The 15778-nt window shown below is 38.9% G+C and overlaps 2 protein-coding genes across 4 annotated transcripts in view; both read right to left on the bottom strand.

Annotated features, from left to right (window-relative positions):
• Window positions 1–2372: 2372 nt before the first annotated feature.
• LOC129729731 (uncharacterized) lies at window positions 2373–3854 on the bottom strand. The gene is made up of 3 exons (XM_055688521.1): window positions 3545–3854; window positions 3323–3424; window positions 2373–3268 (listed from the first exon to the last, which is right to left on the bottom strand). Exons 1-3 carry the CDS (start codon window positions 3683–3685, stop codon window positions 2963–2965), a joined length of 549 nt encoding a protein of 182 aa, XP_055544496.1. The 5' UTR covers window positions 3686–3854; the 3' UTR covers window positions 2373–2962.
• Window positions 3855–6538: 2684 nt separating this feature from the next.
• LOC129729730 (uncharacterized) overlaps window positions 6539–15778 on the bottom strand; it is a 78604-nt gene continuing 69364 nt past the window's right edge. For all 3 annotated transcript variants that reach the window (XM_055688519.1, XM_055688520.1, XM_055688518.1), the window contains 3 exons: window positions 8607–8930; window positions 8412–8545; window positions 6539–8360 (listed from right to left, as the gene is read on the bottom strand). In XM_055688519.1, the coding sequence (XP_055544494.1) occupies window positions 6823–8360; window positions 8412–8545; window positions 8607–8930 (1996 nt within the window). In that variant the 3' untranslated portion in view covers window positions 6539–6822. The remainder of the gene's footprint in view (window positions 8361–8411; window positions 8546–8606; window positions 8931–15778) is intronic.

Here is a 15778-nt window from a genome sequence, read left to right as displayed (position 1 = left end):
AGCCGTCCTCCTCAGCGGCTTCGTGGCTCTTCAGCTCTCTGCAAGCTTCAGACGCATCTTCCTCTTTGGTCGTGAGCTGGGCGCGAATCTTTCCTGGCACGAGATATTAAATTGAATCCACGTTTGGATCCGTAAAGATATTGATGATATTTGGAAAGTACCAGCCGTCAATCAGCATGTGGTCAATCTGGGAGCAGCCCTTTTCATTGCGATGTCTACAAGTGAGCTTCCCAATGTTCTAGCGTGCAAAATAGGAATTACAGATAGTCATACCAAGGCCGCAGCGAAGTTTCCTAGCCTCAAGCCGTAGAGATAGAGTTCCTTACCAATAACGAGGCGAAAGAATTCCTCCTGCACGACTTGTGCGTACATATCCCCATATATCGCGTTGTGAACACTCTCCTTTCGTTTTTTAAAGGAGCTCGTCGAACTCCTGCTTTACGTCATCGGTTTTATCGTTTGTAAATGCGTGCACGCCCTGCACCTAATGACACTTGATTTGGTTCCCTAGTAACACTAGTTCACGCCGCCCCGATATAATAGTGGTGGTACTTGAGCAACGTGCCCACAGTCGAGTCTACCGCCCAGACACTTCGTTTTACATATACCGTGCTGGATCGAAACCCGTACAGTATCGAAATCCGTACACCTTCATGTTTTTCTTCAGTTTTAAGCATTATAAAAATGAAAATTCATATGACAGTTACGTGTACATATTCGTTGAGCTGTTGGCCTTCTGTTAAATTAAACTATGCACCATTAGGCCATGAAATAAAAATATTAAAAATGAAAAATCAATCGTGTATCGGTTTTAGTTGTCATTTCGTTGTATCGTTAGAGAATTTACTAAGAAAACGTTCTTCAGATAAAATCGATTTTCAAATGGGATATAAGTGTTTTACTCTGTGAATCTTTTTGAAATTGATGAAAAAAGTAAGTCTTTGTCATTTTCGAGTTGTATATTGTCTGGTAAATAGTGTAAATTGTATTTATTCAACAAAAACTGTGCCGTGCGGATTTTGATTCTTGTTATTTGCTTGAATCGAAATCCGTACAGCGTGTGTATCATGCATATATTGTTGAACTTTCTTCTTGTTTTCAGCATATAATGGAAGAAAACAAGTATATGTATACGGCAAACAATTTCGAAGGAGCTGTGACTGAGGTGCGCGAGGGAAAGTCGTACCGGGAAGCTTCGAGAGGTTCCGGCGTTCCGGTTACTACGAAACGCTACGCAAATTGCACTATTTCAGCTGATATAAAAAATTAGAAAACCGTGTAAAACTTCAGGAAGCAATTGATCCTCAAAATTTATTTATTCGTAAATTTAAAGATAAATTATAAATAAAAGATGTTCATTTTTGTACTTCTATATCTATACGGATTTTGATTTATTGTTGTATGAACTTTGATCCAGTCTATATCGCGTGTGTGCGGATTTCGATTCAAAAGTGTACGGATTTCGATTCAGAACATGTTCTATTTAAACATGATTTTTTCGAGTTTCGGAGTGATTTGAATCATTTTGCTTGAAAATAGTGATAGAATATAAGTAGACCTATAAGTAATCATGTCAGTTTAAAGCAATATGTGATTTCTTGATTTTATGTTGACCGGCGAAGATTATCATGTGCTTAGGTGTACGGATTTCGATCCAGCACGGTACAGCTATTGAATGAGTAACATGCATATGATTGCTCTATGCAGCGTTAATCATGCTATTGTGCCATGGAAATGCCAATAGATGGATCGCTCCATGCTCTTGTAGATAGTCGGATGTGTCTTCCCGCGGGATAACAAATATCAAAATCCACAACAGGAAGCTGTTTCTACTAATGGTTACGCAGCCATGATCACCACCCAAGCTATCGAGGTGCTCTTTGTTCTTCAAATCGAAATGCTATCGAAAAGTATCAGTTGCTGAAAAATAGCTTCATAAGAGTTCACTGCGAGAACAGTGCTGAACCATACGACTTCATACATGCCAGCTACCCAGACATAGTGCTTTTTGTTAATTGTAAAGAATATCCTAGGGCAACCGGTCCCCGTGGTTCTGTAGTTAGCAATGTCGGTCGGCTAGCTCTCCCACACGGTTGTGATATCGGGTTCGATTCCCGATCGAGTCGAGGATCTTTTCGAGCTGGAAATTTTCTCGACTCAGCACTGGGGCACGGTGTATCGTTGTACTTATCCTACACATGCAAAATGTGCCAAAAACAATATCGATAACGAATTCTCTCAACTAATCTAGTTGATCGAGACCGCTATTAGCCCCAAGGCTAAGCGTGCGATATTGTTTTTTATCCTAGGGCAACCTAGGATATCCTAGGGAAACGATTCATACCCAGTGCAACAAAAAAAACATATTTGAATGTTTCAATTTGCAGTATAACTTTATTGCTCTTATCTTAAACTATCGTTAACCTTTTGAGTGTACATTATGTAGTTTCGATGGATAGTAGTTACATTAGGAATAAAGACAACAACAACATCTAGCGTTTTTGTAAGTCATACCTACCAACGAGTAGAAAATGTTTCACTATTTTCATACAACATCTGTACATGTAGTGCAAGCTAGTATCACATTCTGATTTGGTGTTTCCGATCACTTCACTTGGCATCTCTTTTTTTTTTGTCGATCATGTATAGTCACTCAAATCAGGCAATTTTCATTGTACCAATGGGTTTATTTTTCATTGTGCTCGAAAACGTTTACCGCTATGTTTGGAAGACAGCACAACTGCATGGGGAATGATTGTAGAGTTTGTTGATTTTGCGCCAAAAAATCCGCAACTAAACTAATTGCAAAGTCAAACTATAGAGCTATCGCTGAACAAGCGCATAATGTTAAATGAGTTGTAAATTCTACAGTAGGTAAGTGTATGTAATAGATAATATTTACGTAAGCGTCAATTCAGTATTAGAAATTCATTAAATCTTAACCGACACAGGTGAACACTCCTTATTTTGACTTCTTCTTCATTTGATCAGTTTGATGTTTCATGGCATAAGTTGCATTATCTGCTTTCGACAGTAATGAATCTAGTTTGTCGAGTTGAGATGTCATTTTTTTACCCATATCTTGAGCTGCTGACTTGGCAATTTTTGCATCCGATGCTGCCTCCACATCCTTCATAGTATCTAATGCGTCCAGTGCGTCATTGATGGTGTTCGAAGAGGCTCCTTCTGCAGCTTCGTTGGATGAGGTTCCTGCGTTTGGTGTCGCCGGGCGCATTTTGAGCAAACTAGTAAGACTGCCGCAGGCAACCTACGGTTTCATCCTGTCAGAATATTTTACAAAATTTTCTATAGAACAAAATACCTTAAATTTGTTTATCCGTTGTTGCGTTATTGACAGTATATTGTTCAATTCATCCATCTTCCCGGTAGTTCCATGTAGTTGTTCGTCGTGCAGGTCAATCTCCTACGAGAGATCAGAAATTAAACCCATTATCCTATATAATGAAGTTATGACGACTCAACCGAAACAATCGTACAATTTCAATCATGCTAATTTATCATTATTTGTTTTCAAGATACCAACCTGCATCTCCTGCGTTAACGGTTCTTCCTGTTCAACCTCCCTTCGAAGCTTCATACTCGCTTCGAATTCTTCGCGATTGGGCTTTTCGACACCCAACAACTCAGCCCTCATACATTCGTATTCATACGTACCCTCGGCCATTTTGATTGCAATGAATAGGACAGTCTTTGTGCTAACGTAAAGTTTCAAATGGCAACTTGTAACTGCTAATGTTTCTACACTAGAAGATTTTTATCGAAAGAATGCGTTCTTAAAACAGACACCAGATGAAAGATTTGATTGTCAGAATTATTGATTTTCGAGTATTAAGGGTGGAACCAGTCATTAGTGTAACCTTTCATCGATAACCCAAAGAGGAGCATGCGCAGTAAAAAAGGTTTCGTTTGACTGTTTGAAAATGCGGTTCTCTGAACCCCGGGGTTTCACAAAGAATCATTTTGTATAGAGATATGTTAACAAATGATATAATTTCATGTTTAGAATTGTACATAGCACAAACACAGATTTTACTGTATCTTGATCCAAAATTTTTAAATACAAAAAGCCATTCCAAAAGTTACATAATCCATTATTCTATACAAAACAAGTTGAAAAATTGTTTACAATCTCTGATGCACAAAAAAACGAAGGAAGAGAGGTAGCAGGGAATAGAGCAAAATAAAAAGTACCCACACAAAAAAATCGTGATAAGCTGTGTGAAAAAAGCATCAATAAATTACGCTTCGCTAGAAATTGAAAATTTTAATCTGCTTTCGAAGAGACTAGAAATTTAGCGAAAAAAGTTTTCTGCAGTAATATTGCGAGCTTTAGCAAAAGAAATTTTAAGGCTTTTGGGTTTACGGAACATCTGTAAAACTTATTCAATTTTATCGAAATATTTTGCTGTCATTGTGATAATTCGATTAGTTGTAGGAAATTGCTCAAATGACAAATTAAGTAAATGACTTCAAAATAATAAAAATTTCCCAATGCAACAGTCCTCCTCCTCCTCTCCTTTTTCAAAATCTTCTGGCAAGATATCATCCATATCAGATTGCAACCACGATGTTAATTAGTCAAAAATCCAAATCAATATGTCTGGCAGTGTGATCTTGCTTTTCGCAGAACAAAAATGTGAGCAAGAAATTTAACTTTCACAAAGTAACTCAAAGCCACCTCAAAAATGTTAACAAAATAAATAAAAGAGAAAACTTCCAAGATTCTAAATGATAGGCATTTGTTAAAAAACGTGAATACTTAGGGAAGTTCTAAATTCTTTTCTCTCGTGTTTTCAAACCAACAGACCTGCAGATAGGCTTAAGTGAAGTGGATCACATAGAAGTCCCGAATCATACCGATATTACAGCAACGTTGTCTAATACCAATCAATTATTGCAAATTACTCTTAGCAACAAATTTCCCGTATCAATAAATCTTGGAATTGGATCTTTGATTACAATATACACGATGATACACATTTTAGCAGGAAAGAACCCTGTCCGTTATGATAAGTGCCGATTATAAATAAAATTTAAAATATGTATCAATATTTCATATCACAAAAATATCAAAAGTCCATAGGCGTAGCCAGAATTTCGAATAGGGGGGGGGGGGGGGGCAAGCTCTTCAAAATTTTAGAAGTAAAAAAATGGTACACTAAGGTCGCTTTTAACGCGGTTGTTTTTACGCGGGTTTTTTTACACGGTTTTTTTTTGCGTGGATTCCGGAATTTACGCGGTTTTTTAACGCGGATTTCGAAATTTTTTTACGCGGATTCCGGGATTTACGCGTTTTTTAAGCGGCACGTATCCCTCACGTAAAAAGCGACTTTAATGTGTTTTGAAAAATAGAAATAAATACTAGTCGTTAGTGATTGTTACATCAAGGCAACCAGTGAAAAGTTGTCCTTAACATTAGAGTGGAACATCATCGAGTTTGTCTTCGACGAAGAAAACGGAGTTACGTTCGGACATTGTTGTTTAACCGCTACCAGGACCTCTTCGAGAACGATGCAGGCCAGCTGAATGATGCGGCGAAGATACGTTTACTTCTCCGAAAGCTGGACACCCATTCGCACAGCCGCTAGCTCAACTACATCCTGTCAAAGCTTCCCAAGGACGTCAAGATTGAAGACACAGTCAAGATTCTCAATAAAATCTTCGAGCATCAAACGTCAAACATTCCGGAAGCGGTTCATGTGTCTTTTCACGATTGTTGTTGACCATCTGCCGATGAACACTCAGCAAGCAGAGAGCACTCAACCGCTGTTCAAATATTGTTGACCTCAGCCAGGTTTTTACCCGACGTAATGTGCTGAACGAGCGTTAAATCGTGCATGTTTCCATGGTAGAGCAAGTGCAATTTGAACTGCTTTCTCAGTCACAGGGTAGAAAGAACGGACTTTAGCTAGCAGGTCTATAAGATCCAACTCTTCCAAGTTCTTACGGTCTGCTCTCATACTGCTGCAATGTTAATGCAAAACTTCCACCTCTCCAACAAAATTGTCAACTTCATAAAAAATTACGAAATTTTTGGTTTTGCGCGTGAACTCTTCCAACGACATGCGTATTACGTTAGCGGGATACAGCAAGGACAATGCGTAGGCAGGTGCACTATCTTCATCGAACCGTGTTTCCAGTGAGGTTACAAGAGAATCAAGGTAAGGAATTGTCACAGCTCGGTTCCAATACTCCAAGCTAGTTGATGCAGGCCGCTGCAATATCCTTGGTGGATCAACTGAAAAACCTGTGCAATTACACACAACAGCGCAAGCATTTCAATCAATTGTTTTTGATCTGGCTGGTACTTAACACAGGTGTTTCTATGGGCTAAAGATGTCGTTTTGTGCTATTAGAGTTATTGAAAACAAAATTTTGCACCAATGTCAACATTTAGGGGGGGAGGGCAACGCCCCCCCCTGCCCCCCTCTGGCTACGCCTATGCAAAAGTCATCGAAACATTATAAAACAACCAACTGAGACTACCCTCTTAATGTTTAAAAAAACGTCACACCGGTTTTCTTCTCAATCATTTATTGTCAATACATCCAGGTTTACAGCAGACACGTTTAAATTTATTATCTGATTATTGCTATAAGGCACTTCAAAACATGCAAGTATTCCATTATTCTACGTGAGCACGGGCTATATAGTTTTCGCTATGTAGTTCAATCTGTTGCAAGGGCAGCAGCAGTGCACCCTGCATTGGATAATTAAGCACATTTATATTACAGTCGGCCAACAGATCAATGTAACCACACCGTTTTTACATGAGTATCTGCAGATGAAGCTATGGTGTATTTAATATGGATTAACCGCAGCCAACCCAACTCGACCACTGCTTCGGGAAACTGGCGGTGGCCTTGGCTCTGCGTAGCTATGGCGATAACCTTTGTTCAGATTTCCAAGGCTTTTGGCTGGCATTACACGAGCTGGCATCGATTCGTGTTCCAACACCGGATAGCGATCGCTGGTATCTATCTCACGATAGCCAGCACTATTGGTTGACCGGGGATGTCCTCTTGGCGAAATTTCTTCCTCATCAGAGCTCCAATCGTTGCTGTCACGCGAACTCACGACAACCGCTTCGAGGGAACTTCTCCGAGGAGCCTCAGCGACTCGCTTTGCATGAAGCATTTGTTCACGTTCTTGACGTTCGCGTTCGATGCGTTCCTGCTCGTGTCGATCACGTTCCATTTGTTGGAACTTTTCTTTAGCATTTTGGAACCTATCTTTTGGTGATATTTTACGAATCGTAGATTCTGGTGAGCTGGTTTTGATTTCAACTGTCTTCATTCGGGTTTCAGCTTTCTTCATAACGGGAGACTGTCTGATATCTTCACGATAACGAGGAGCAACATCTCGATATTTATCATCCCCGACATTGTCTTCCGGATACATGGGCTGACGTTCCCATCGATCATCATACCTATCCCGAATACGTTTGGATTCCTCTGAAGATTTATAGCGTGTCATTGGCAATTTGCCATTCTTATCAACTGGATCTGGGCCACCAACCGGTTCGTTTTCTCTATACGGTCTACGATCATTGAATCCCGCTCTGTACCGATCATCAGGACTATCATCCCGCACGAAGTGATGTTCTCTGCCCGACGACGTTCGTGGATGATCACGTTCGCGGAACTCACGTTCAATCTTGAAATCTCGATGATCATCATAATTCGGTGAGTATTTGCCTCTACCATGTATTCTTTCAGGGGAATACTCTCTATATTCGTCTCGATATCCCACCCGCTTGGGAGACGCATCGCAATATTTCGAACTTTCGGAAATGATTTCTCGATACTTTTGGCGATCAGTAAGGTTCTCTCGATAATGAATTTTATCGTGATCATATCCATCGTAGTACTTTCCGGTTGGCGATAACTTCTTGAAGTGATAGTTTTCTTCTTGTTCGTTCACGTGATATCTGTCGGAATGGTTGGATTTTCTTCGAAAATCCTCTTGCTCGTAGCGCTTCTCATCGATGGTGATTTTCTTTTTGCGATCTTCGACCGCGTATTGATCAGCGTTGAATGCATCTCGGAAACGACCATGCAAAGAAGTTTGTTTGGTGATAATAGGTTTCACTTCCTCCTCACGAGAATTGACAGATCCACGGAGACTGTTATCTTCTTCTCTACTGGAAGAACGCTGGAATCTACCATCTATCTTATCTTGTCGTACGTTCGGATACAAATAAGTTGTTGGAGGATCACGATACTTGCTAATGCGTGACATTGGCTCTTCCAAGTATTTCTCCTTTGCTCTGGTATTCGAAACACGTTGATGTGACGAACTAACTAAAGAAGCTTCTGGTTCATTCACCCATTCTTCTTCTGCAAAAAATGTGTATTAGTAGGTTTTAATAGGGCTAATCCAACTCTTACCGCTAGAGCTATGAGCATCCTGCCGCTCTGGGCTTGGTGCCAAATCGGATCCGATGCCAGATGACCCACGTGACGATACTCCTTGCTTATTACCAACCGATGTTACAGATCCAACGATGCAAGGATTTCGACATCTAGAAATGAAAGTTTGATAAACATTTATATGCGAGTTACTCAACATCGGAAATGTTGTACCTCCTCGAATCGTTTCCAGTTGATTTATCACAATCCTTGGCCGGTAGCAGTAAAGGAACGCCTCCACTCAGCTTTTCCCGCAGCTCCGCGGCCAATGAGTCGTATAACTTAGACTGGCAAGAAATTGGTGATAAAGGACTGGACGGGGAGTGTTGCTGCTCCTCACTACACTCTGACTCCCGAGTACTAGTACCGGTGTCGCTTCCGTGGGATGAATCAAATCTACGTGGCGAATCGAATCGTCTCGGCATCTGCTGCTTCGATTGCTTTCTTTCTGGAGCCACAGCTACCACCGATGTTGCTAATTGCGCTGGTAAACCCAATCTGAAACACGGGAAAGACAGTTTTGGTCAAACAAGTTTTCAAGAGAAATGTGAAAGCTATGGATCAGAATATACAAACAGACGAATGAATGAAATAAACAACACAGTCACATCGCTATGCTAAATCGCTAGCTGTACCTCTCATAAGTAAACAACCGAAAAAGGTATAGCTCAAGCCACTTGTGAGAAGCGCACCAATGATTACACCTGATCTACTCTATCCCCAGTGAACAGCGGCTTCGAGTGGTGCGACAACTCAATTTTTGACAGCACTGTTCGAAAAACATGTTATAAGATTCCAGCTTTTATTTTTTTAGCACATGTTGATCACAATGCAAAATCCTAATCTCTCTATTGACTCAATTCTTGAAAAAATATCTATGCATATGGGACAAGTAAATAAACCACATAAATTTTTTCATAGTGTAGCATAATGGTATTCAAGCAAATGATCCACTGCACAATACCTCGATCGCAGGTTTGCACGCAGCAGCCGAAAATATCTTTGGTGACCCAAATCACCTAGCCATAAGACTGCTACGCTATAGCGGGAATGCGGGATAAATGAGAAAAAGTCACAAACCGCTCAATCGCTGAATGCTACGATTGCAATAAATGACATTCATTTCGTCTGCCATAATAGTCGCTAATATGTCGAACGGTACAAACCTGTGTCGAAACGCGACAGCTCGGTAAAGGAATGGAAGTCGAATCAGGATTCAGGCAATGAAAGGAAGAGTGAAACCTTTAGTCAGACCAATATATTTATTTATTTTGACGAATTAAAACTTTCGCTTTCGGGTACGGTTATGACGTTGTCCACGCCGCCGGCCGTATGTATGTGTGCGCTCATTCTGTGGAATGTTGAATCAGGCTACGTGGAAGTGGTGTTAATATTACGTATAAATCGAATGTGCCCTGCAGCTATTCCGGCAACTTTACAGCAATATAATCTAATTTGGAGATATAATTATTCAAAAGTATGGATAATTGTACAATAACTAAACTGATTGATTTCTAATATTTTCTTTTATGAAATGTAATGTCCAAAGTAAAGGAGCTTGATAAAGAAATAAATTTTGTGACACATGTCAACTGAAAATACAAAGTAAAATGCAACATATACATAGTTCAATGTAGTCAGAATAACTCGTGTATGATTTAATAGCATTTTCATGATCACAATGAGCGTACAACATACATGTGCTCTATGACATGAATTGTTGTAGCAGGTATAACTGACTCGATCTGCCTGAAATGAAACCATTTGAATGTGAAATAATTACTCAAAAGCTTTACCACGGATTGGGAAACGGACAGGGGTTTCGCGGTGGATGTCGACAACGAGCAGTGGGCAATCGCTGGCTATCGACCCAAGAGCGAGCCTTGGATAGCCTTGAATTTTGATAACGTTCGAGAAAAAAATCTCTATCATTGAATAATGTATAAACTTACCAAAAGACGTAGGAAGTCTAGGTGAAATATTTTTTTGCGTGTCATTTCAAAATTCAGCCAGAACGGTGATGTCTTCGGTATTGTTGTAGTGCAAAGTGCATTATGATAAAAAATTGTTTTTTGTGCAAAACCGGCTTATTTTGATTGGTATAGTATCGACAGCAAAGTTGTAGATAATGATTTTGTCCATCCAAAAAAATTATACACAGTAAAAAAATCTTTTGCGAATATTCATTTTTTGTTTCGCTAACTTCGTCAACCGTCAATGTTTAGCTAACATTGTGTAGTTTTCGTACAAAAAAAAAGATTTTTAGAAAGTGAACATTTAATTTATTTATTTTTTTTTTCTATTTCAAAAATGGTTCTTCTCATAATATATAAATACACTGGAAGCACAAAATACTATCTACAACTTTGCCGAAGACATTACACCAGTCAAAAAACAACGCTAATGTTTTTCTAAGCGAGAGTTTTTGATGAACAAATAAAAAATTGTTTTCATTCAAAACCCAATTCGGACTCTGCATTCCAAAACAACATGCGAATCATATATTTTCTCGTATTTATGAACTTTTGGCCAGTATTGCTCTAGAGTCTTCCCACTGTGCAGCGGATTGACTTGGTAAGTCGTTTGCGTTTGCGTGCTCTACAGATGGGAGACGAAAAGAAACGGCACCGATGAATTAATTCGGTCGCAGCGCACTCATTGTGTCTTATCCAATCTGCTGACAAATCGAGGCCACCATCACGACGTCAAGCAACACGAACAGAAGACCTTAAGCGCGCCTTAGGGCCAACTTTATGCCAACCAGGTTGACTTAAACCCTGCAACGCCCACACGGCTTGTTTTTTTTTTTTTCTTTCACATTACTCGCTTGTGTCAAGTTCACAATCCATTGAAAGTGAACGAATCCAGGCGACCTCAAAATTGTCTCACATAACGTGTTATTAAAATGTCAGCAACTCATATCATCAATGCCAGACTCATCACGCAGTGAAAGTTATTCTAACAACCATGTTGTTTCTCGCTACTCTCCCGATTTCTTAAATTAAATCAACCAAACCAGTTTGAACCCGGTTTCAATCATGTCCGTCAATAAATGCGATTCAGAAGAAGCGAAGCTTGAATTGTCATCATGGATGACACACATTTTTTCTGCCACCACGCCTGCTAATCAATAAGTTATAAGATTAATGAACACTTTGGTTATGTACTACCAGCTGGTTGAGGTGGGAAATCGCAATTCACAACTGGACAAATATTTTCCGTATAGTGAATAATATGTTGTTGAGTATTGCAGAAGCACCATGCTCTCATTAAGATAAAGTGAAAGTATCAAAGAAAACTATCAACTTCATTTCCTACAGAGAATGAAAACTGAGATATGTGAAGGATCATTGTTTCAAGTGTCAAAGATCGATGAAACATATAAATGAAAAAGAATTTCTCAGTTCATGTTCATCTTCTAGTCGAAGGAGACGTAAGTGCTATTTGACCGCGAGAACCATACACTTAATGGAACCCTTTGTTTCATCGATTGCCGAACATTGTGCTTTCATTTATTCATATTCCGAAGTGTTTTTTTCTCGTCTTGTGTGAATAATGGACGCTAATGTCGAATTCATTTTTGCAGCTATGCTCCGAGCAAAAAAATTCAGAGTAGTTGCATCAGTGTGTGTAACTGTTATTTTTTGGTATAACATTTTACGATATGACATTTACAGCCGAACAGCTTTAGACACCAAACTGGTCGGTGGTAAGTCAGACCAGGCCAAGTAACATTTTGATAATTTCGAGAAAAACGAATTTAAAGTGTACTACCCCTGTGAACCATTTTAAATTCTGGGGCAACGGTAGAACCACAGACTAACAGACGTAACACTGGAACCTAGCTCCATCGCCACAAAAAACGATCATTTCAAATTTCCAATCGAATAACAATCATCACGCGATAACGCCGTCTGGGGCGCTGTCATGCAGTCTCATACATATTTTGTGGTTCCCCATTTGACACATGCAGTAACGCTGGCGCTGATGTCGAAATACATGACGCAGCGCGAACATGACAGCAGATGGTGCTAGTGTTACTAACGTAAAGTACTGGAATCATCCGAACGATGAATTTATTGAAAATTTGTTCGAAGTGTTATGTCTGTTAGTCTGTGGTAGAACTATCGAATATTCACGAAACAAGACACAACACTTCCCGGAATCAGTAGCAGAAACAAAGAGAAATAAACCAACAATGATGGAATAAGAAAATGCAGCATCACAGATGACAGCCAGAGCAAACCCGGCTCCTACCACTGCCCGATGACTTAAATCGTGAACAAAATGGAATAGACAAGTTCCAACTCAACAGAAGAACGTTTCGAAAAACAGTAAAGATTAGAAAATCGACTCGGAAGCCCCGGAAGGCGGTATGAGCAGAAGTTTCCTCACCTTCCCGAGAAAAGTAGGTACTTACTGAGGCAGTCCACACTACTTCGCATATTTTTTAGAACCGTAATTTTATTACCTACAATTTGCTGGAGATACCATATCAATCAAACAAACCGTTTTCTAATAAAGAAAAGTTCATGTTGTGAAGAAAAAAAAAAAAGTTCATCCATCAGTCACATTTTTGAATAGGCCTTTTTGAAACAGCAGTCGTGAGTCTACATGTAGAACTGATAACATAAAATGATCTCTTTTTTAAAAAGGAAACAACTGTACAAAGTTTCAGCGAAATCGGAAATGAATTTCTACACTATACTAAGGTACATTTTGGGAAAACTGGATTGAACATGTAACGTTTTTGGTTGGAATGGAAGATTTCAAATGCTAATAGCGCTCAAACAACTGTTCCGATTTCAATAGTTAATATACCGTTGGAAAGCTAAAACATACAAGATTTGTATAACATGATAATTTTAGTTGCCATTTTCTCAATACTCCGTGAAAATTGCGGGAAAGTTTGAAGGTTGAATATCCACATACATTTTTCATACGATTGGCATATTTCCCTAACGCAGACTTCAAAAACATAGACGAAATGATTTCACGCATTCAGTCATTGGCTAGCAATGCCAGCCAATTGGCATCGCATTCATCACCCAACGTAGGCGACGAAGAAAGAAAGCAGAGATGCTTCCACGTGATTGGTTCTTCCCCCAATCACCCATGTTCCCCATACTGAGTGACGCTATAAAAGGACATTCCGTGTTGAGAGAAGATCATTCCCTGGTCGACCGTCAAAGCGAACAGTTCGGCTTCCCTTCGATCTGAGTTGGACCCCACCAGTGGTAATCTAACTCAGATATCGATGTTGGAATACAACCCGAAACTGGACGTGATCGGCACTGGGGACCATTGGAAGCCGTTGGAAGGGACCATTGGAAGACTTGGAAGCCGTTCGGATGCTGCCGATAGTAATTTGTGTAGGTATAGTGTGTTGTATACCAAGTGTGTGTGTGTGTGTGTATGAGTACCGTTAGCGTGTGTATGTGTGTGTGAATAGCGTTAGCGTGTGTGAGTAGCGTGTGTATGTGTGTGTAGGTAGCGTGTGTATGTGTGTGTAAGTAGCGTGTGTATGTGTGTGTGTGTAAGTAGCGTGTGTATGTGTGTGTATGTGTGTGTATGTGTGTGTGTAAGTAGTGTATGTGTGTCTCAGTTGTAAATGTGATTTTATGGTGTGAACTATTTCTTCTTCATCAAATACAGTGCAGATCAAAAATACCGTTATAATATTCAAAATTATATAAAATATTTAAACACCCAGGGAATTTATGTTTGATTAAACATAAATAATAAATTTGACAGTAAATTATAATCAATAAATTTATCATTCAGTTTCCTTAAAACAAGAAAATCGTTTGATTTGATCGGCCATGATTTGTTTCAATTCTCTTTTTTGTCTTGCTCAACGATCTTCGGTTTTATTATTATTATTTTGATCATCGTTAATAAGCTCAGATCAATGTTTGAATATTTCTGTTTTACTCAAATTTCAAAATATATTATTTAATGCGTGGTTTAGTTAGGAGAATTTTTATATTATTTTCTCTACTACAATAATCAAGATGGTGACGGCGATTTTTTTTATAGATTGTAGTAGCTTTATATAGCCTTGCTTAATTGGTTTCACGATTCCATCTCCAAATTGTGGCAGAAATTACTCCTCGCTTGGTTTGCTAAAAGAGTAAGAAAGTTCAAATAATTAGTACATAGTGCATGACATCTTAGTTCACCTTGATGTTTCAATGTTCATTTTTTTCAATTATTTTGCGATATTTTTACCGAAATAAACTTTATAGATAGTGGTCATATAACGGACAAAATCTTTGGGCAATCGGTGAACCCATTCAACGAATGCTAATAATCAACATGCTGTCTCGTTAGCGCAAGCGGCGTGCTAAAATAATATTCAACACCATTTTTCTGTGCTAAAGGCACGTTTCATAATATAATCCTATCGAAAATGTATACCTGAGGCTCATTCCTCTAGATTTCATCTGTTACTTTTTTCTTTATTTCAAATTTAAAAAAAAATATGATATTGATTACTATCATATTGTGGTTTTTTCGAAGCGCGTAAATTTTAACGAAGTACATGGCAAATATTCACGACAAATCTGAAATCGCACGTAGATTTATTGTATTTAATCAATATACCAACACCATATATCAATGAATTGTATTGTTAATTTCTCAAATGAAGAGCCATGATTATTTTCGTGGGTCATCTGTTTTGTATATTTGTATATGTATTAGAAACAATCATCAGCGAGTGAAATTTCAACTCATTTGTTTATGACCTATTAATAACAGGCCACCATTTGTTGGTACTGGAAATGTAAGAGTGGTGGTTATAGTCGTTATAAAGTTGTTTTATATAAGTCGTGTGAACAATTCATTTGAAGTTGAATATATGTTTTATATTGGCTCCGCCCCTTGCGCTTTTTAAGTTGTTAACAAGTTGTATACAAGTTTATACGTTATTGTTATAGTGACGAGATTTGTTATATATCAATTACCTAAACTTATTAAAGACTAACCGTGTTACTTGGGGTGTGTGTGTGAGTTGCATGTGTGTGTGAGTAGCGTGTGTGTGAGTAGCGTGTGTGTGTGTGAGTAGCTAAAGCTAAAGACTGTTCCGATAATTATGAATACACTAACGACTAACCGCCATTTCAAATAACGTGCAGTATTCGACCAAAATTTGTCTGTGTCCCGCTGTTTACATCCAAACGAAACAAATGTTGTCTTTTTTAAATATTTTACGCAGAAGTTTAAAAATGTGGGGCCTTTGTCCCGACCAAAAAAACGAATTGTGGAAAAATGAAGCACCGTGGGCGGAATTTTGATCGAAACAAAAGAAGAAGGTGTGAGTGTCGGAGCAGTTCAAACTGCAT

This window comes from Wyeomyia smithii, chromosome 3 (assembly GCF_029784165.1).
Source record: "Wyeomyia smithii strain HCP4-BCI-WySm-NY-G18 chromosome 3, ASM2978416v1, whole genome shotgun sequence".
In the NCBI taxonomy this organism is placed as follows: domain Eukaryota; kingdom Metazoa; phylum Arthropoda; class Insecta; order Diptera; family Culicidae; genus Wyeomyia; species Wyeomyia smithii.
The sequence above is the reverse complement of the archived record's forward strand: the minus strand, read 5'-3'. Positions and strand labels throughout refer to the sequence as shown.